The sequence below is a fragment of the Arachis ipaensis genome, chromosome B1 (genome assembly GCF_059453495.1).
Source record: "Arachis ipaensis isolate K30076 ecotype BB chromosome B1, ASM5945349v1, whole genome shotgun sequence".
Lineage (NCBI taxonomy): Eukaryota > Viridiplantae > Streptophyta > Magnoliopsida > Fabales > Fabaceae > Arachis > Arachis ipaensis.
In genome coordinates, this window is record NC_142436.1 from 78,455,298 (window position 1) to 78,478,848 (window position 23,551).

Below are 23,551 nucleotides of genomic sequence, written 5' to 3' on the forward strand. Positions count from 1 at the left end.
TGTTAATATCAAAGTATAACTCTATGCACGTTAGAAAATATATTATTATATATTCTTCATTATATTATTATATATTTAGAAATATTTTGAATAAGATGCATATTTATAAATATTTGGTTAAAAAAATTATATTATATAATAATAATATATTTTTAACAAAATTAATTATTACAATATTTTTATTTTTTAACAAATAATCTAATTATTTTTAAATAATATAAAAACTTTTAAGTAATATAAAATAATTATTTTATATTTTGTAATTACAAATGATTTACATAATAATTAATCTTAATAAATAAAAATATTTTTGTATATATTTATATACTTTATATTTAGGGTTAAGTACGATTTTAGTCTCTAAGGTATAGGCCGAAAATTTTTTTCGTCCCCAACCTTTTTTTGCATACAAAATCGTCCTTCAGGTTTAACTTAATTTAAAACTGTCCTTACCCTTCTCCTTCTTCACCAAAATACCCAGTTTCTATTCTTTTTCTTTTTCTCCATAACAGCATCATCTCTTCTTCGTTTTCTTCTTCTTCATCACAGCGCCAGCAACAACAACAATAAAATCAGAAGCACAATCAATATAATAAACATAAAAAATAGAATTAAAAATACAAAGTTCAGAAAATTGATTTTGTTTTCTCATATATACAAAGTTCAGAGAAATGTGGTACTGAGCATTGCAGCTTATTTTTTCTACTGGTAAAGCACCAGAAGATCAAAGAAATCAGAACACAAAAAATCAGAAAAATAAAACATAAAGAGATCAAAGAACAAATCAGAAGCAGAAGAAATTAGAAGCAGAAGAAATAATGAACAATAAAATCAGAAGATCAAATCAGAAGTAGAAAAAATTAGAAATAGAAGCATAGCAGCTCAAAAACATAATTGAAACCCTAGGGAGGACTAGCGGCGAGGACGCGAAGGAGCGGCGAGGACCAGAAGCGATGGCGAAGACCAGAAGCATCGGCGGCAGTGGCAGAGTGTGACACAAACGAGGCATCCCTCTTCCTCTCCCTGGCCGTGCGTTTTCTCTCTCTATTCACGAGCTCTTCGTGTAAGAAATTATATTATTATATGATGTCTCATGTGTGTGATGTGTCTTATTTTGTTAGTTTAATAAATATTTAATTAAAATAATAAAATAAAGGAAGTTCCATGATTATTTTGAAGCGTAACCAACTTGATGGAAGTGGGTTTTTTATGAAAACAATTTAATTTTTGTATGCTAGTCAAAATAGCTTTAAATTATAGTGCTACTAATAAGGTTTATTCAATATAATAGTTACAGTTAAATCATAGCATTGCAGTTGACATCAAATGGTGTTCAAGCTTTTTCAAAACCCTTCTGCTCATCACTATTTAATTTGTTAAACATTAATAATTTTCCTCTTAAACCGTGGCAGCCTACATGGGTTTATAAGTTTAATAAATCTTTTATAAATCGTGGCTGGCTATAAAATTTTTTGGGTATATTTCTGCATTGCTAAACCGTTGTGACCTACACGGGTTTCAGGCTTTCTTCTTTAAAGAATACTGGAAGATTGTTGGTTTTGATGTTTGGACTATGGTTCGTCATGCGTTCTCTGGTTTGGATATGGATCCAAGGATGATGGAAACTCTTGTGGTTCTTATTCCGAAGGTAGAAAACCCGGTTTCCATGAAGGATTTCCGACCAATTAGTCTCTGTAATGTGGTTTACAAAGCTATAACGAAGGTCCTGATCAATAGACTTCGTCCCCATCTCAAAGAGATTATTGGGCCCCTTCAAGGAGGGTTTATCCCGGGGAGAGGAACCCCTGACAACATCATTGTAGCACAAGAGGTTCTCCATTTCATGAAGAAGACAAAGTCAAAGAAAGGCACCCTGGCCTTTAAGATTGATTTGGAGAAAGCGTACGATAGAGTGGATTGGGGATTTCTGAAACAAACCCTGGTGAGTTTTGGCTTTCCTCCTCCGACAGTCAATCTGATTATGCGTTGTGTCACTGCTTCCTCACTGTCTATCCTCTGGAATGGGGATAGATTAAATAGCTTTACTCCGAGCAGGGGTCTTAGGCAAGGAGATCCTATATCACCGTATCTGTTTGTGTTGTGTATGGAGAGATTGTCCTGTTCTATTAATCAGCAAGTTGATAAGGGCGTGTGGAAGCTAGTTGCGGTTTCTAGAGGGGGTCCAAGAATTTCTCATTTGATATTTGCCGATGATTTGCTTCTTTTCTGTAAAGCTGAAAAACAGCAAGTTCAAACTGTAATGGTAGCTTTGGAAAATTTCTGCAGAGCCTCTGGGATGAAGGTTAATGTGGAAAATTCTAAAGCGCTATGCTCCAAGAATGTTTCAGCGACAAGAAAAGAGATTTTCACTGGAGTCTCCTCCATCAGATTCGTTCAGAACTTGGGCAAGTATTTAGGGGTGAACCTTAATCACTCTCGGGTGACACGCGCAACTTTCAACGATGTTTTGGACAAGATTCAGGGAAGGCTAGCCAGCTGGAAAGGAAGATTGCTTAATAAGGCAGGCAGACTCTGTTTGCTCAACTCGGTAGTGACTGCGATTCCTACTTATCGCATGCAAGTATCTCTCTTCCCTAAAGGGGTAACTAATAAGATAGAATCCATGATGCGAAACTTTCTATGGAAGGGTCAAGCTGATGGTAGAGGCCTGAATCTAGTTAACTGGAAAGTGTTGGTCACTCCTAAGAAGTTTGGAGGTCTGGGAATTAGAGATCCCTTTTGTGCCAATATTGCTCTTCTTGGAAAACTAGTTTGGCAACTTTTTCACCATCCCAACAAGCTATGGGTTCAACTGTTGACGGAGAAATACCATTCTTCTAAGGATGATTGTTTTAGTCGGTCTCGAGGAAGTGGATCTTATGTTTGGAAGAGTATATGTCGAGCTTGGGATATCCTAAAGGAAGGTTTTAGTTGGTGCATTGGGGATTTGGAACAGAACTTTTGGTTTTCTAAATGGAGAAGAGAGGGGCGACTGTGTCAGGAGATGGATTATGTCCACATTTCTGATTCGGATCTCAGGATCTTGGACCTTTGGTCATCTGGACAGTGGAACCTTGAGAATATCTATTCTTCTCTGAATCAGTCTCTGCAGAGCAACATTAATTCTTACAACCCAGATGTTCAAGCTGGTTCAGAGGTCGGTTGGTGTTGGACTGGTGCGGCCTCAAAGGTTTATGATGCTCATAGTGGTTATTTATGGCTCAGTAAGAAGATGTTTAGTTGGGAGGATAGGGGTAATTGGCTTTGGCTTTGGCGTCAACATGTTCCGGAAAAGCACAAATTTTTGGCCTGGCTATGTCTTCGGGAGGCTCTTCCTACTGCTGCATTTCGTTTTAGAAGGGGCATTTCGCACATGGATAGCTGTCCACGATGTTTCTCAAGTCAGGAGTCGGTTTTACATTGTATTCGGGATTGTCCAAAAGCCCAACTTGTTTGGCAAGCTTTAGGGATCTCCGATCAACCAGTGAATTTGATGAGTTGGTTCTTACATAATAGCAAACAGCGCCCCTTTAGATTCTTTTCTGGTCTCTGGTGGATTTGGTGTTCGAGAAACAACGAGATCTTTCATCCTCACGAGCATTGGACCACAGACAAGGTGATTGGTATGGCTTTGTCCTTAGAAAAGGAGCTCCGAAATATTTTTGAGTTGCAACGACTATCTATCCCCTCAACCATTAGTGGCTCTTGGATTCCCCCCTCAGTGGGTACCTTTAAGATTAATTGTGATGTTAGCTATCCTGGCAGTGGTGCTCGAGTTGGTTTTGCTTGTGTTAGCAGAGATTGGAAGGGAAGGTGGCAACGAGGCTGTCTGGGAAAATTTGAGAGTCGTAGCATTTTGCAAGGAGAGTTGTTTGCTATTTGGAGAGGCTTTCTTTTAGCATGGGACTCGGGACAAAGAGACATTATATGTGAGACAGACTGTGTGGAGGCTTTTACTATTGTCAATAATTTACAAGATTGCTCTGGGTTTACTGATCCTTTGGTGTTAAAAATCCGAGATATCATGTCTTGGAAATGGCGTGCTGATCTTCGGTTGATCTTGAGAGATGCAAATACAGTAGCAGACATCATGGCAAAGACTGCAATGAGGACTATTTCTCCCCAAGTGGAGCTTCCATTGCCTTGGAAGGAGTTTGAGAGTAGTATTCAGCGGGACTGCCTTTCTTAAGCAGTTTTTTGTTTTTTTTTTCTTTCTCAGTTTTTGTTTATTTTTCTTTTAAGTCACCAAAAAAAAACCGTTGTGACCTACTACGGTTTACGTTCAACACTTCTCCTTACTAAACTGTTGCAGGCTGCTACAGTTTACATGTAAATAGGAAACCGTGGTTAGCTCTCACAAATTATATAATAACAAAAAAATATACAAATAAAAAATTTTCAATTGTTGTAATTACGTAAAATTTTCTCTTTTTTTATTTATTTAAGTACATTACCCAAATTATTAAGCTGATTTTAAATGTATCCAATTTAAAATACAACTCACACAAGAGTCTTATCTAATTTTTGGATTCAGATTTAAATATAAATTTGATTCAATTTTCATTTTTTTTTTGGTGACTATTCAATTTTCATTTGTTTTCCGTAATCAAAATTGTCCAAAATAAATGATGACATGATGTATTAAATTAAAATTTAATTAACCAATACCCAATACAGCAAAAAGGCAAAGAAAACAAAGGCTAAAAAATTTTGATATGGAAGCAAAATAAGTGATATACTTTAACATGGTAATTTTTTGTATTTTTTAAAATTATGGGAGTACACAAATCGGACCCTCCGATTTGTGTTTAAAAAAGTGAAAAAAAATCAGAGTACACAAATCGGAGGGTTCGATTTGTGTTAAAAAATTTGAAAAAACTCAGAGTACATAAATCGGACCATACGAATTGTTTGATTTTAAAATTTTGCTTAAGAGATCGCATGGTCCGACTTGTGGTTGAGCAAATATGAATTTCGGAAGCTAGAAAACGGAGCCTCCGAATTATTTGTTGTTGTCAATTTTTTTATGAAATGAAATATCCAATGCAACTCGGACCTTCCGAATTGTTCTACTGACCCCACATAATTGTGAAGCACCTGTATTCTCCATGTTTAAGTTCAACACCACTTTTATTTTCATACAAATTAAAAAGTGGAAAACAAACAAGCGTTTGTTTTTCTTGATCCGTTTGATTTCGATTTTGTACTTTTTCTTACCATGTCACCGACTATATCTCACAATTCCTCCTTTTTCTCCTCTGAGTCCAATCCATGATAACGAAAGACAAGACACTAATTAATTGATTAATTAATTAAATATTAATAATTTTCCATTATATTTCTCCAATTAATTTTTGGCATAATTTTAAAATATTATATATATATATTTATATTATAATTGATGTTGAATATAAAAATTCATTAAATATAAATTTACTATAATATAAATTTAAAAAGATACATAAATTAAAAGAATAATATCAACCAAAGTCTCATAATTCTATATGAATACAATATAAGAGTGAAATATAAAAGAAAATAGTCAAATATCAAAAAATAATATCAAAATTTATATACATAATTTATTATATTATATATTATATATTATAGAATATAAAAAATAAATACACAAAACATATTTATCAGTATAAATGTATTTTAATTTTTAATTTTAGTTTAAAAAAGTTAAATTCTATATCCTTTGATTTTTAATATATACAGTTTGTTTAAAGTAGATCGATATATTATATTAGTGTTTTAAAAAAAAAAGAATATAATGTATAATAAAAAATAAATATATTAACAAAGGAAAGGAAGCTTCTATTAGCAGCAGCAACACAAAATATTAATAAAGGAAGAAAAAATAACTCATGAACAAAGAGGAAAAAAAAAAAAAAGGAAAAGAGCTTTACGTTTTGGCTGAAATACCACATATATAACTAATGTAACCCTAAGTGGAAGTGCATCTCTTGGGCTGTGTTTCGTTAAACGCGTCCTGATAAAATATTGATAAAATATTGAGAACAAAATATAAAAGATAGAAATATAAAAATAAATATTTTTATATTTTATTTAATAATAAATAAAAATATAATAATAAAAAATATAATTATAAAAAATTGATAAAAATAATAAAAAAGTATGACAATTTGGTTTATAAACCGAATTGAATTTGACATCGATTTTTGGTTAATTTGGTTCGACTATTCGGTTCGATTTGATTTTCATAATTATGGTATATGAAAAAAGTTTATAATAATCTTACATATATTTTGTATCATTATGTAAAAAAATATTTTTTTATTCAGTGTTATAATAATAATAATAATAATAATAATAATAATAATAATAATAATAAAAAAGAAGTTGTATGAGTGAAAATTTGGAGAGCAATAAATTTTCTTATGTTTCTAAAACATGGAAGTTGTTTAGTTTGTATTTTTTGTTTTTTATTCTCATTTTAAATATATTTTTAAGGATTTTGTAAAAATAAAAAATAAAAACATGATTTATTGGTTTTATTATTTTTCATTTAAAAAATTTTGAAAATAAATAACATTAAAATAAAAAAAATGCAAACTAATGGTATATATCTTTAGTTTTTCAAAGTTCATTACACCATAACATAGTACATTAATTATTGAGCTCAAATCCAATAATAATAATAATAATAATAATAATAATAATAATAATAATAATAATAATAATAATAATAATAATAATCAAGAAGTTGTATGAGTGAAAATTTGGAGAGCAATAAATTTTCTTATGTTTTGAGAATGATATTTTCTAAAACATGGAAGTTGTTTAGTTTGTATTTTTTGTTTTTTATTCTCATTTTAAATATATTTTTAAGGATTTTGTAAAAAAAAAAAATTAAAAACATGATTTATTGGTTTTATTATTTTTCATTTAAAAAATTTTGAAAATAAATAACATTAAAATAAAAAAAAATGCAAACTAATGGTATATATCTTTAGTTTTCCAAAGTTCATTACACCATAACATAGTACATTAATTATTGAGCTCAAATCCAATAACACATGGTGAATCTCATATCTATGATAAATCACACAATAATAACATAGATTAGCAAATTATTCGTATAAAATGCATATTAAAATATAAAACATATAACATGTGAAATAATATATATTAAATATATTTTAATATGCATAAAATATTTTTATATCAAAAGATTATCATAATATTTATTCGATTAATTTTAATTTTTAATATATAATAATTATATATATCTAATTGTTTAATATTATGTCAGTAAAAATATTTTTTATATTAAATATATAAATAATTATTAAAAAATAAATGTAATTAAATAATTGACTAAAATATTTTAGACTATTAATACATTAAAATTAACTATTTTAAAAAATAAATCTTTTAAAGAGTTTAATTTAAGTTTTACAAGTACAATCAATAATTATTTTTTATTGATAGCATGATAATCATCTTAAAAAATAAATATAATTAAAGAGTAAAGTATCGTTTTTGTTTTTAATGTTTGGAATAATTCTTAAAGTTGTTATTTAAGTCTATAACATTTTAAAATTGACTCAATGCTGTCTTGTAGTTAGGAATTTGTTAACGGAATTGACGGCGGGACAAAATTGAGACGATTTTGAAACATTATAAATTTAAATAGGACGAACACGTTGGGGACAAAAATGATACATAGAAATAAACTTTAATTTTATCCTTCAATAATATCAATTTTTTACAGTACATAGTTATTCAATTATTTTTAATCACATTTAAGTAAATTACATTTAATCACATTAATTTTATTTTAAAGAAATTTATTTTTTTATAATTTTACTCTTAAAAATGTTTACTCATCATAAAATGTTTGTAGAATGACTAGTACATAAATTTGTGGGAAAAAATGATACATATACAATAAAGTAATGTGATTCTAGTCATTTTATAAATATTTCATGATGACTAAAAATTTTTAAGAGTAAAATTATAAAAAAATAAATTTATTTAGAATCAAAGTAATGTGATTAAGTATAATTTACTTAAATGTGATTAAAAAATAATTGAATAACTATGTACTGTAAAAAATTGGTATTGGTGAAGGATAAAATTAAAATTTATTTCTATGTATCGTTTTTGTCTCCAACGTTTTTGTTCTATTTAAGTCCCTAACGTTTCAAAATCGTTTCAATTTTGTTCTGCCGTCAATTTCGTTAACAGATTTCTAACAGCAACACAACATTGAGTCAATTTTAAAACGTTAAAAACTTAAATAGGACGATTTAAACGTTAGAGACAACTTTAAAACTTATCCCAAATGTTGGACAAACAAGATCCTTTACTCATAATTAAATCATCATATAAAACATTTTATTACACTGCATCGAAATTATAAGCAAAAGTCCAAAAATTCATTCATGAATCAGATATTTAACACTACTCCCTAGTCCCCACAAGTTTTGATTCTAGTACCTTTCCCACGCCACAACATGATTCTTTTCCTCCGCCCATATTTTCGCATTGGCTTCATTTTTCTTTTTTCAACGTAGCTGCAAACATTTCATTTCTTTAACTAATTAATTCATTAATTAACTATAAACAAATGGGAGTTGTATAAGCAACAAAAGCAATCCCAAACCCCAATCACAATCACCTTCTCATGTGTTTTTTCTTCTTCTATCACAAAGTTCAATTTGGTATTAACTTAGTGATAACGAAAGGGATTGCATAGATTCACACACTAACCCCTCAAAAGTGGACCCTTTTTTGTTTTAGCTTAGCTTAGCTTCCTTTGGCTTTGGATTCTCTTTCTTTTAAATATTATTGGGAGCTTTTCCCTTTTTTTTCTTTTCTATGTTGGATTCTTCATTTTTTGCTTTCTGGGTGCTTTTGAAATCCACATTTCATTGATGGGACTTGTTTTTACTAAATGGGCATGCGCATTCTTACTCTCTTGTTGGCTCATAACCTACAAGGTACATTCAGGTAAGGTAAAGTTTTGCTTTTGTTAACTTTCAAAAGGTTCTTTCATTTCATGTGTTCATTCTTCAAAAGTGGCAATGTTGTGAAGCTAACTTGGTTCTTTATTGAATTTGGTGTTTGTCTCAAGTGGAGGGGTTACATAGGGGTTCTAAAGTGAGAGGAGTGAACTTGGGAGGGTGGTTGGTCATTGAAGGTTGGATCAAACCTTCATTGTTTGATGGCATTGCCAATGGAGACATGCTTGTAAGCAAGCTACTATCTTCACATTTTTGTTTCCTCACTTTTCCATTTGTTTATTTTGATTTTTGAGTTTCATTTCTATGTAGTGGCATTGGCATCCAATTAGGTATGGAAGTTAAATCTTTTTTGTCTACATGGCAGCACCTGATTGGATGACAAATCATAGAAATTAAACATGTTTATTCTTTATCTCTTAAATTTTTGTATTTTGGTGACTTATTATTATGTGGTTGATTCATATTTGTGTTGATATTGGGAAATGTAGGATGGAACAGAGGTGCAATTTAAGTCAGTGACATTGCAGAAGTATGTATCTGCAGATAATGGGGGAGGAATGAATGTGACTGTTGATAGGGATGTTGCATCTTCATGGGAAACCTTCAGGGTAAGGCGGAGGTTGAGTTCTAGTTTCGATTTAATAACAATTTGTCCAGTCAAATTGTTAATCCTTAACCAGCTATGAAATGTTGCCTGTTTCGGGCATTATCTTCAAGCAAGTTTCATATTTAGATAGTCAATTAGTCATCATGTTTGTTATTATGATTTCCTTTGTTGACGTTTAAGTTAAAATAACATTTGAAGCAGCATTGATTTAGTCCTAATATCAGTTCACTTTCTGAATTCACCATCACTTTTTATTTATGATCTTGAATATCGTCCGAAATTGGAAGTGTTTTGCAGCATATACTGACTCTTGCCAGAAAAGGTATCCTTCTATCGGATCTGATGTATTGTTGCTTACTCAGAAGAATCACAAAATCACTAATAACATTGACCTGGTTGAATAAGTTATGGTTTCATTCACCATCAATTATTCGTATGATCAGTAGTAAGCTATATGAAGATGTTCCCATTAAGAATGGTGTATTTGCTTTCTACTTTTTAGTTTCATTCCTAGTTACATTAAGTATGAAATGCTTGTAAGGCAAATGTTCTTCGCTCCGTGTCGGTAGTTTCTTGGAAGAAATTGTAATTGGAGAATTTATTGTAGTTGATGTAATGATATCTTTCTTGTTTTACTGTTTGTGCATAACTGAATTTATATCACTCAACATAATGGTAAAAGTTAGATATGGCAATTGGTAAAAGCTTTATTAAATAGAAATATTCTCCCTTTGTTCTGTTGCAGTTATGGAGAGTCTCTCCATCTGAATTTCAATTTCGTACCTCAAAAGGTCAGTTTCTTACATGTGATGGCGATGGCTGCACTGTCTCGGCAACAGCAAACTCTCCTTCAACATCAGAGACATACGAAATAGAGCGGAATGGGAACAGTAGAATTCATATGAAGACAAAGAATGGGGCCTATCTGCAGGTATTCATCCTTATTTTCTGGAAAATCCAAAGTAGCCGTTCGATAGTGTGTAAAATATGATGCTTGTTAACACAACACTCTTCGCTGTTCGTGTAAAGGACATTTCCATTGGCATTCAATTAAATGCTTCATAATAGCCAAAAATGGTTAACTTGCACACTCACTATCTTAGAAAGAAACTACTTTTACCTACACGACAAGACCCGATTGGATGTTAGGATAAAACATTTTATATTGATAGTGCTGTATATCAATCAAGCTCTATTTTACTATGTAAAATCATATTGACATTAAACTTTTAACAGATTCACATGATTGAATGTACCGCTATATTTATAGGCTACAACAGATGGTCAGCTTACAGCAGATTACCCGGGTTCACCAGGATGGGATGATAATGCTGCCACATTTGACATGACAATTTTGTCGAATAATTTACATGGAGATTACCAGCTAGCAAATGGATATGGACATGATCGTGCGAAAGATGTTCTTAAGGTAAAATCATATTGTTCAAATATTTTCTTCACATAAATGGCAAAAAGGATCCTTTTGTTGAACATATATATATATATTTTGTTAGAAAAAGCTATAACATGCAAGTTAGAAGTTTCTTGGCTATTTTATTTACTTGCAAAATCAAGTAAAAGATTGTGTTTCCTATATTGATTGCTCAACTTTCTGTGACTGCAGAGACATAGAAATACCTTTATCACCATTGAGGATTTCAAATTTCTATATAAACACGGAATAAACACTGTGAGGATACCAGTTGGGTGGTGGATTGCTTTCGATCCTGATCCTCCGAGTCCTTTTATTGGAGGAAGTCTTGATGCTCTAGATAATGCATTTTTATGGGCACAGTAAGTGCTATTTTAACTATATTATCCTAAAAGTTTTAGCACAATTGGAACTGTATTTTTTCTTTCTGAGAATATAAATGATTATTTTGGTGCAGAGAATATGATATAAAATGCATAATTGATCTTCATGCTGCTCCTGGTTCCCAAAATGGGATGGAACATAGTGCAAGCAGAGATGGATTCACCGGCTGGCCTGATTCTCCAGATAACATTCAACAGTCGTTGAATGTTATTGAATTTTTAGTTTCTAGGTAAGTTTAAAGTGTGTGAATATGTTTGATATTTTTCTTATTATAGAATAACCAACTTCTATGTTGAGCATTAGGGGTTAATACTCAAATTCGTCCTTGACTAATATGACTAACAAAATCTTTCGAGGATCAATTTGAAAAATGAGTTATCTTTTAGGGACAAATATGAGTATTAACCCTTTTTTACATGAATAGAAAGAGATTTTTAGCATTGAAACACTGAACAAGATATACAGTTGGTGTTGTAGTAGCCAGTGAGATTCTCATCCAAAGTAAAAAATATCATTTAGATCCTAGTTTCCTTTGGAATAGCAATTCCTTCATTCTAGATTGTCCTTTTTTGTTCCTGGTTAGAAAATAGACAAAGCTCATCTTAAAGTTCATCATTGCTGACTTTTGTTCTTTTTTTAACTTTTTTTTTTATTTAATAAATACTTCTCTCTACTAGGAAAATGACATGGACTCATTTAAGATCTGCTATGTGAATTCATGCGATCTGCCGATATCCTTACTGAATAGAGATTTCGTTTTACAGATATGCAAGGAATCCTGCTTTGCTGGGAATTGAGCTTCTAAATGAACCGTCTGCCGGAACAGTTCCATTAGATACTTTAGTTTCTTATTACAAACAGGGCTACCAAATTGTTAGAAAACACTCTTCAACAGCTTATGTAATAATGTGCCAAAGAATTGGCATGGCAGATCCTATGGAACTTTACCAAGCCAACATAGGATCTCATAACACAGTTTTGGATTTGCATTACTACAACCTCTTCGACGCGTATTTTGTTAATATGAGCGTCGGCGATAACATACAGTACATATACAATAGCCGGGAAGGTCAACTCAAGGCCTTGAATAGTTCAAATAGCCCACTTGTTTTTATTGGTAAGACAACTCTCTCTAGTACTTGTTTGAGGCTATATTATTATGTTTCACTGTGAAATGTTTATGTACATATTTTGTTTGGTATACCAAGTTGACACACTTCCCTCCACCATTAGATTCATCATGTGGTGGAGGGATGGTATAATGTACGGAACAGAAGTGAGTACAAATAACCGATCTCTAGCCATAAACCTTGACTTTTGAAACCTCTTGATTCCCTGCTCATTACTATGAGTTTCCCATTGTCGATCGACACATAGTATTTACAAATATCATTATTCTTTTCAGGAGAGTGGGTGAATGAGTGGAATGTGACGAGCGGATCGCAAAAGGATTATCAAGATTTCGGAAGGGCACAGTTAGAAGTTTACAATGCAGCTTCCTTTGGATGGTGTTACTGGACAATAAAAAATGACAGACAGCACTGGGATTTTGAGTGGAACGTTAGGAGCAACTATCTTCAGTTAGGTAATTAACATCATAAATTTGGCGGCACTCTATAAATTTTACGATATATTAAAACAAGAATTTAATTTGGATTCACTGTTAAACAGTTTTACATAATGCACATCACAAAATAATTATCTTTTACATTGACTGCTTAAATGGTCATAAAAAGGATCAGGATCAGATACGATCAAAATTAAACTTTTAAAAAAAGTAGAAGATTAATGTGCCTATTTATTTATGCAGGCAAATCACCCAGCAAACAGAGATTTAACATTTTTGGATTGATAGGATTGGCATTCACCTGCTTTTGTCTCCCTTTTTTGTGAAACAACCTTCGCCTTAGCCTGCGATGAAAGCATATTTGATTCGATGCAATTATTTTTTTCTCATAAACTTTTCCATCTTGTTCATTTAGATGGATTCATAGAGTGATGTATTTTCAGGCATAATTTTCAATATAGCATTTCATTCAAATAAAACTGGGAGGTAATATTTTACATTGAAAATAATTGGAATGGAAAAGTTGCAATTCTATTGATTTGGTTCCGTACAAGTATGAGGGAAAAGTAGTTAGAATAACTAACTGAGTCTAATAACTACTTCTAACTGCGTTGTAACCAAATAACAAAGTATAATACATAGAGTTATGTGAAATCCCTCTCCCCCTGTTTTGTAAGAGGATGTGGACAAGAATATATGAAAAAAGAAACAAGTTTAACAACAACCAAAAAAAAAAAAAAGACACTATATAAAAGGATTAAGTCCAGTAATTAAAATAAATACAAAAATAAAAACAAATAAAAATATAACTTTATATAATTTTAATATAAAAAATTTTTGTATTATAAAATATTTTAAATAAAAATACATCAAATTTAATATTAATTTATATATTTTTTAATTAATTTTTAAACAATGTAATACTTATTAAAATATGTTTTATATTATCATTAATTTATCACGGATGGGTCTCTCCGAATTGATAGTCAATTTCAATGTGTCTCGACTATTCATAAAAAGTAATGTTCAAGTTTGTATTAATACACCAGTTCTACATAATGTATTAAGGTCAATTCTTTGGTGTCTATGAGTTTTTATCCAATTCTATAATGCATTAATATTCAATTTTAGTTGTATTATATGGAAAACAAAAACAATCTCATATTCTCATCAGAGCAAAAATATGCAAGTCCAAATATCACATAGCCCAAATAAACCCTGGCTCTCCATTTCAATAGATTCATTAAAACGTTTCCAAGGCCCACCGATTCGATTCCTATTAAAAACAATATTTTGACCCACTACAGTAGACTCTTTTACAAGCTTGGTAGTGGCAGGTTGTCACTAGTCGGTGATTGTCATCCCTCACGTCAGTCTAGGGGTTACGACAACCTTATCCGCGGATACCCAACCTGTTTCAATCCAATCGGGTAGGATTGAGCGTGGAACAGATTAATCTGTGAGTTAGTCGAGTAGGATTGAGTCTCAATTCGTATTTTTTATATTATATAATATTAAAAAGTTTTTTAATGATCCAGTCTACTTTTTTAGAACTCTGATGATCCACGTATGGTAAGGCTACCAGTTAAATTTTTGTCTTATAACATGTGTAATATCTTTAATGTCCCTGCAATAAAATGAAAAGTGACCACAAGGGCAATGATCTCTGATCAGCTTAAAAGCAAAATAAAGCCAAAATTCATCTGAGCCAGCTGGTATACTATCTGAAGCCATTGGACTTTATTTTATTGTTTTTGGTCAGGAGGCACTGGGCCTAACGAGCAAAATTCAAGGAATGTGTGCACGTTTGAAATTTTAGTCGGGTTTGTTTATTGCAGGCCTTTGTATCATTGCTGCCATTTTTGAAATAATGGTAGTGTTGGTGATCCAGTTAGGGGAAAACAATGAAGCATGTTATAGAAATGATGCAGGGAGGGATGGTGGGAAAATGGTAAATTATTTTTGCTCATTAATGGAAAACGTTGTCGTTTTCAAAACCCAACCAGTTCCCTAATGTTTTGGTGACAACCCACCCGTGGAGTTTCGGAGGCTGGCCTCACCCCTCATCGTCTCTCTTCTCTGTGTGTGCCTTTGCTGACACTGTCTCCCTGAGGCTGCGTCACCTCAATCACGGTAGTTTTCGGTGTCGCATGCAACCCGTGTCGGCGTCGACAGATTGCTTAGTTCTTACCCGGGGACACACCGTTTTTTAGTGAAGGTCGTCGCTCACCGTTGCCGCGTGAAGCTCGCCGCGGTAGGGCGTGACGGTCTGAAGGTCATTTGCTGCCTTCCTGCTATCGCTTTCCCGGCAGCTGCAGTAGACAAAACCAGCAACGGGTCCGTGGGGTGGTGGTCGTTGTTGTCATTTTGCTTCTCCCATCAATTTAGTATCTCATCTACCTTTGCCGTCAGTAGCTTTCTGGGCAAGTGAGCGTCCATTGGCCATGTTTCTTTTTTTTTTTTTCAATTTCATTTACGTATCTTGAATCTGTTGGTGAAAATTTAATTTGTTAATGAAGTAATGTTTTGTCTTAGTTGAATTGGATAATATTTTTGCGATTGAAAGTTATCATAATTAAATTTTTTGTTCAAAATTATAATGACCTGAATTTGTTGGTTTGACTTCAATTTCTAGGTAAACATATGAGTGAGCCAATTTTTTTGTTGCTGGAAAACATGACCGCATTGAGTTTGTTCCCTAATGTCATCTCTGACCCTCGAATTTGTTTGATCCCTTTCAAGATATAGACGTCGACTTTGAGATAATCCTTTAAATCTAATTTATGGATTATGTTATTTGTTGCTCAAGTTTATCGTAAAATGGTATTGATAGGAATGTCAGTAGGTTAGGTGTAGTGTGTATGCATGTTGGTGCTGTATCTGTAATGCCTGTGCTGTTATTGGAAATTTGTGGGTGTAGTTGGCATTTGGAGGCTGTGAGGTTGTGGCAAGTGGCTTGGATTGCGTACAATTTGGGAAACGAAGGGTGTCTGAGCCAAAAATTTGGAATATATTTTCATTGATCACGGGATATGGTGGTAGAAGACAGCAAAGGTGAGTGTTGTCACTGTGTACAAGAAATCTGTTATGTCTATAATTCATGGTTTCTTATAGGTAGAATTATGTGTCTTGCAGATAATAATGGCATCAACCAGCAAGTTTGGCGAGGAGCCGCATATGTGGAATGAACTAGTTGGGGATTACTGGATGGATGGTAATATTGGTGTTTCGAATCAACATGTATGATGTGTTTACCTTGTAATTCATATGTATAGAGTGGGGGTTGATTAGAAGTAGCTGGATATGTGCTTTTAGATTTGTTGTCGTAGTTAATTTGGAATTCGTAGCCGTGTCGTTTTTCGAATTTCATAAATGAGTTTGGGCAGACTGATTACGGAGTTGTTAGTATGGGTAGTAGGTACGAGAATTATGTTCCGAGAAATATTATTTTCTCTGCTGAGGATAATGTCACGGATCCGATATCTAGGATAAAAGGTAGGGTGGTTTTCTTTTTGTTAAGGAGGGCGCGGCTGCAGTATGTGAAAAAGCTGGATAGACCGGGACAGATATTTACTTGAAGTTAGGGGGATAAAATAAAAAAAAAATATAACACAGCATATATAATAATACATCTGTGCTCTCATTGAGGATTTATATTTTTTCCCACATCACAAAATATATGTTAATTTTTGTGTGAAAATTTTAAGTCTATATTCTTTAACTTGTATAAACAGAAAAAATATATATTACATCCACTTGTGAAAATGACTATCCGAAAGAATAGACGTAATTAGATAAGTCCAAAAAACATTTTACACTGACCATACTAGAAAATAAAAGTTTAAGCAGTATGCATAAGCATAATTTTAGAAAAGCATATTAAAACAATTTAATAATAAACTAAGAATTATTTTGTTGAAGTTTATACCGTTGAATGGATTACCCCATTATTCTTTATTACTATATCAGTTTTGATCATATAATTTCAATATTATTTAATATCTAAGATTTTCATGTTAGATAGATTTGATACACTTTGATATGTTATTTAACACCAGTTTTGTGAAGTAGTATAAATGTTGGTACATGAATGACTTACCGTCACAGGATAAGAATGCATTTCAGATACATCCACAAAGATAACGAAATGTAATTTTTTCTTTCAGGAGACAATGTTTGATACGGGAGTGGAGGCAGACCCTGACTTATCCGACTGGGAATGCAGTGGGGTGATAAACCGCTATTTTATGGTTTATCTTATGCTCAATTGAGTGGATTTTATCAACTCTTTACCCACTTATTCATACTATTTGCATGGTTTTACATTTGCCTTCCTAATTATGTGCTTTGATTGAAAACATGCTTCTTTGACCTTAAGTTCCCTATGTTTAATCCTCTCTTATTACCATTAGATGCCTTGATATGTGTGTTAATTGATTTCAGAGATTACAGGACAGGAATGGCTCAGAGGATGGAAAGGAAGCATGCAAAAGTGGAAGGAATACAAGAAGTTGGAGAAATTGCTAAGTTGTCCAGCCTGACCTCTTCGCACTCAAACGGCTATAACTTTAGCTACAGAAGTCCAAATGACGCGGTTCTAGTTGCGTTGGAAAACTAACGTCCGGGGCTTCGATTTGATATATAATATGCCATAGTTGACCTGACGCTAGGCAACGCGAACGCATGCTTCATCCAAAAATCAGCGTGGCAGATTTCTTCTCCAGCGATTTCTGGGCTGTTTCTGACCCAGTTCTCGACCCAGAAAATACAGATTAGAGGCTATAAAGTGGGGGAATCCATTCATTCATGATAACATGCTTTCATAATTCACAATTTTAGGATTAGATGTAGTTTTTAGGGAGAGAGATTCCCTCCTCTCTCTTAGGATTTAGTTTTAGGATTTAGGATTATTTCTTCTTCATCACAGGTTCAATATTCCTTTTTATTTATTTTCTCAATTTAATTTATGAATTCTTCTATGTTACAGATTATTCTTTTGATTAATGTTATTTGAGGTATTTCAGTTTATTATTGCTCTCTTTTATTTATATTACTGTTGCTTCCAATCTGAAGACATTTTTATTCCGGTAGATTTACTTTTCCCTTTTTGGTCTTGGTTAAGAAATCAGTAACTCAGGAGTTATCAAACTCAAACATGATTGATAATTGTTATCTTTGCTAATTGAATTGAAATTCAATAATCCCAATCTTTCCTTAGGGATTAAATAGGATTTGAAGATCTAACTAATTAGTCACTTGACTTTTCTTTACTTTAAGTAAAGGCTAACTAAGTGGAATTAAGATTCAATTTTCATTATCATTGATAAGGATAACTAGGATAGGACTTCTAATTTCTCATACCTTGCCAAAAATTTATTTTACAGTTATTTATTTGCTTTACAGTCTTTTTACTTATTTCAATTACAATTTAAATTACATGCTCCTCATCTTCAAAACCCTGATTTACAATCTCCATAACCGATAATAAGAACATACTTCCCTGCAGTTCCTTGAGAAGACGACCCGAGGTTTAAATACTTTGGTTATCAATTTATTTAGGGGTTTGTTACTTGTGACAACCAAAACGTTTGCACGAAGGGATTTCTATTGGTTTAGAATCTATATCTACAACGCGACTATTTTTATAAAATTCTTTACTAGCAAAAATCCCTAACGTCAAAATGGCGCCGTTCCCAGGGAATTGCAAACGTGTGCCTTATTATTGGTTATTGTAAATATTTACTTTTAAATTGATTTTTTCGAAAAATTTTTTTTCAGATTTTTATTTTAAAATTTTTTATCTTATCCTATCTTATTTAAAAAAAAAAATCAATTTTCAATTTTAAAAATTCAATTTTCAAAATTTAAAATTCAAAATTTCAAATTTCAAATTTCAAATTTTAAACTTCAAATTTCAAATTTGCTTTTATTTTTGTTTTTAAATTTTTATTAACTAACTATGAGTTCTCACCCCTTTCGCTTTGAGTTTGGTTCTAATGCTGTTGAAAGGAATGGAAGCTATAACAGGAACATACATCAAGGTCAGAACAACCAGAGATGGAAGGAGCCACGAGGATCTGATCAACCCTTTAGGCAACAACACCTTCCTAACTATCACAGACAAAGACCATTCCACGATGCATACCAAGACAATAGTTATGGTGGACCCTTCCGTGACAACCAACACCCACCAAATTACTATAGTCAAGAGCCATTCCAGGGGGCATACCAAGATGATAGATATGATGGACCCCCATCATATGCCTATAAACCTCCTCAACATAGCTTTAAACCACCACACTCACAAGCCAACTACCACCATTCACCTCCATATGACCATAACCCGTATCCACCATACCAACCACCTTATGAGCCAAATGAACCATACATAGAACCACACTCATTCCAACACAATTACTCCCAAGAACCACCACCTCCCTATACATCATGTCCATCTCCATCACCCCAAGAATCAACGGAGCGACTCAAGGAAACATTTGACAAATTTAATGCCACACTTCATCAATTGAATCAAGCAATAAATCAATTAGCTTCCCGACGTTCGGACACTCAAGGAACTCCTATGGCTACATGTGGAGAATCAATAAAAGAGCGTAGCATAAAGGAGATACTAGAAACTCCAATGGACAGTACGGAGCATGACTTTGTACTGAAACAAGTGGAGGAAGCTGTAATTATTGAAGAGAAAGAAGTGGTTGCAGACTTAGGAGATGCTGAACCTCCATGGGAAAGTCAGGTTATAGAACCTCCTTCCAAGGCGATTGAAATTGATGCTGAGGAGGGTGTACAACCTCTAAGGCATATCATGATTAAGGACTTGGAAGAGGTCGATCAAGAGATGGAGATTAAAGAAGAAGAAGCACAGCCTCCCATGCCCTCAGTAAGCAATGAAGAAGAGATTGAATTGGAAGAAAGCTACCAAGAGGAAGATGTTGAAATTGAAGAAGCTTGCAAAGAGGTGGAAGTTGTCAAAGAGCACAAGGGAGTGGAGCTTGGAATCACCTTGCCAAAGTTATTGGAGACCCCTCCCCCTAAGTTGCCATCATCCTTCACAACATTCAAGTGGGTAAAATTCATATTCCTTAGCTTTCTAATTCCACTTGAATATGGGCTACTGGAGACGGATGGTCAACTTAGAGCTCTTTGTGACATTAAGAGTAAGAGGAAGATGGTCAGTGGTAAGAATTGTCCTGCAATGTTCATTATGGTTGGAAGCTTTAAGTTTAAATGCAAAGGTTGGCGTAGAGCTCAATTGAATGGGTCTGGGAAGTTGTTTGGACGCTTCAGTGAGAATTCTAAGACTAAACCACCCAGATGGAATCATGATAATCAACTAGAAGATGGGTGCAAAGGCAAGGTCTGGGACCCCAGAATTCAATCTAGAAATCAACACTCTTGGGGCCTTGTCACTTGCTTTAACTTACTTGAAGGCTTTCTGCGCCTAGTTTGGGATCCCGGAGGCCATTGGAATTACAAACATTGGTGGAGATTTCTGGATGAGTTCAAGCACAAGCCACCATAACAGGAAGCTCATCAAATGTCTAACTTAAGGACTTTAACTAAAAGTGCTAGGTGGGAGACAACCCACTATGGTATGATTGTTCCTCTTACAATTTTTATTTAGTTTTATTTGTTTTTGAGTTTTATTTTATTTTATTGTATTGAACCTGGAGTTTTGCATAACATTCATATTAGCATTACATTCTGCATTTTTCATGCATAAAAAAAAAGCACGCACGCGACGCGGCAGCGTCGCTGACGCGTCCGCGTCACATGTGCGTTGTGAAGAAGAAAAATCGAACAGAGAGTCACGCGATAGCGTGGCTGGAGGCATGCCTTTAGCACAATTCATCCCACGCGACCACGTCGCTGATGTGTCCGTGTCACATGGGGAACCTGCCTCCCACGCATCCGCGTCACTCACGCGGCCGCGTGACCTGGAAATCGACGTAAGAAAGGGTGCACGACCGAAAGTTGTGCGAGAGTGGTGCTGGACTGGTGCTGATTGCACACGCCTTACCTCGCGGACGCATGGCTCACGCGTCTGCGTCATATCCCCATGATGGCCACTCACGCGATCGCGTCGACCACGCGACCGCGTCACCCTGGATTTTGGCAATACCAAGTTTCGAACAGAGAGTTGTGCGATCGCGAGGCTGCACTTGGGCCAATCGCACAAATCAGGTCACGCGATCGCGTGACCCATGCGTCCGCGTCACCTGACCTTATCGCGCACCACGCGACCGCGTCACCCACGCGTCCGTGTCACATGCGGTGCACAGAATATCCAGATCAGCCAAAATATCTTATCTTTTCTTCTCCAAATCCTTATTTTTCTTATCTTTTCTAATCCTAATTTCTTCTATCTTTTCTTCTTTCTTTCTTACTTTATTTCTTTCACTTCTCACTCCTTTTCACTTTCATTATATTTTACTTAATTTATTTGAATATTTCATTCATTGTATTTTAATTTAGTGCATATTTTTCTTTTCTTTTCTAAATTCATTATTTTTCTTTGGTGTTGATTTTCTTATTTAACTGTTGCATCTTTTCTTGAATTATTTTGGTGCTTAGTGACTTGTTTTACACTATGGGATGATATTAATTATCTTCCAATGCCAATCTTTTATGATACTTGCACTTCATTTGCATTGACATGAACTTATATTGATATTTTCATTACCCACACTCTTCCCCATTGTTACAAATTTTGTACCACTGGTATGCCATGGCTTCTATTATTTTCTCACGTACATGTTGAAGCTTCCATGTAAATGAGACCCTTTTCATTTGGCATTAATCCACCCATAGTTCATTTATTTTCTTATCTCTATTTCTGGGTTACTTTTCTTCCCTTTTCTTTCAGGATGGCCACCCGGAAAGGAACCGGAAGACGTTTACATGTGAAGACAAACAAGTCCATCAGCACAACAGTTGGAGAGACCCATCCACTTGTACATCTCAGCATGCACCGAGGACGGTGCAATCTTTAAGTGTGGGGAGGTCGATACCGATCTCCATGGGTTAGTCACTCTTCTATCTCAACACCAATGATTTATTTTCCTTGTTAGTTGTTGCATTTACAAATTTGATTGCATGATTATTTGATTTTATGCATATTTTACCACTTGGTTGAAGTAATATTTTCTTTTTCAAGAAACCTTTTAAGAGCATTTCACTAATTTGAATAAAATTTAATGTTACACTTGTTTGAAGAAATATTATATTGGAACATGGTTTAGAGCTCGAACACACAAAACCAGTGAGATTTTGAGCTTATTTAAATTGGTTGCATTTTATCAACCAATATTCTGTTTTAGTGTGTATTTTTCTCTCTAAAATTGTGATCTTTGTCTTGCTTAATTCTATATTTTTATTATTTGATGTACGCATACACTTACATGATTGAGGCCTTTGTTTCACTAAGCTTACATACCCATATGGCCTTAACCTTTCATTATCCTTTGCAAACCAATTTGAGCCTATTTTACCCCTTTTATTCTTTACTTTAGCACATCATTAACTCTAAGCGGAAAATAATAATATTCTTAATTTGAATCCTTGGTTAGCTTAGACTAGTGAGAGTGCTTATGAATTAAGTGTGGGAAAGTTGAATTTGGAAATATTTGGTTTGAGAATTGAGTATGTTAGAATTTTCTGAAAATGTAAAAAAAATATTTAGGACATGATTCATGCATCCAATAATTTAATCATATGCATTAAGAAAAATAAAAGAAAAGAAAAAAAAATATTAAAAAAAAAGAAAAAAATGAGAAAAAGAAAAGAAAAAAGAGCAATTAAGTAGAAAGGGGACAAAATACCCAAAAGTAAGTGGTGAAAACAATGCATATGCACTGTACTTGAAATTAGAATGCATGAATATGTGGAAAACATGGTTAATGGATAGTTGGATGTGGTACTATGATTACATGGATTGTCTAAAGTTAGGTGGAAAGTTTAAGTTAATTAAGGATTCAAATTTTAGTCCACTTGGCCAAATACAATCCTACCTTGACCTTAACCCCATTACAACCCTTAAAAGACCTCTTGATATGTGTATCTGTGCATTAAATTTATGTTAATTGTTAGATGAAGAGCAAGTCTTAGAAAGCAAGTTTAGTAGAGAATTGAGAGAATCGAATCTAAAACACTTGAGTGATTATAGTGTATACACTACCAGTGAGGGTTCGATGCTCAATCCCTTGTTCCTTGCTTTCATGAGCTATTTTCTTCTGCAAGTTCACTTGTACTTCATTTTTATGATTTGAATTAGTGAATTCCAGTTCATATTTATTCTTGGAGAATTTATTTACTTTTAACCAAGTAGGTAGAAACACTTTGCATGTAGTTGCATTCATACAGATAGGTTGCATTTCATGCATTCTTACTTTCCTCTTCATTCCTTTATAGCTTCTCTTGAGCTTAGCATGAGGACATGCTATTGTTTAAGTGTGGGGAAGTTGATAAATTGCTATTTTATGGTTTATCTTGTACTCAATTGAGTGGGTTTTATCAACTCTTTACCCACTTATTCATACTATTTG

At 33.4% G+C, this 23,551-nt stretch overlaps 1 protein-coding gene and 1 long non-coding RNA gene across 3 annotated transcripts; both read left to right on the forward strand.

The window, feature by feature from the left end:
* The first annotated feature begins 8,765 nt into the window (after positions 1-8,765).
* Positions 8,766-13,518, forward strand: LOC148577191 (putative glucan 1,3-beta-glucosidase A). Of its 2 annotated transcripts, none has more exons than XM_088503315.1 (10): positions 8,766-8,982; positions 9,107-9,222; positions 9,485-9,604; positions 10,349-10,534; positions 10,874-11,032; positions 11,228-11,397; positions 11,493-11,648; positions 12,184-12,536; positions 12,825-13,004; positions 13,230-13,518. In XM_088503315.1, exons 1-10 carry the CDS (start codon positions 8,907-8,909, stop codon positions 13,310-13,312), a joined length of 1,599 nt encoding a protein of 532 aa, XP_088359441.1. In that variant the 5' UTR covers positions 8,766-8,906; the 3' UTR covers positions 13,313-13,518. The 2 variants fall into 2 exon arrangements, with proteins under 2 accessions (XP_088359441.1, XP_088359442.1); XM_088503316.1 differs by having other exon boundaries at positions 8,870-8,987.
* Positions 13,519-15,054: 1,536 nt separating this feature from the next.
* LOC107621752 (uncharacterized) lies at positions 15,055-16,646 on the forward strand. The gene is made up of 2 exons (XR_015902211.1): positions 15,055-16,040; positions 16,122-16,646. It is a non-coding gene; the product is annotated as an uncharacterized LOC107621752 (long non-coding RNA).
* Positions 16,647-23,551: the final 6,905 nt, after the last annotated feature.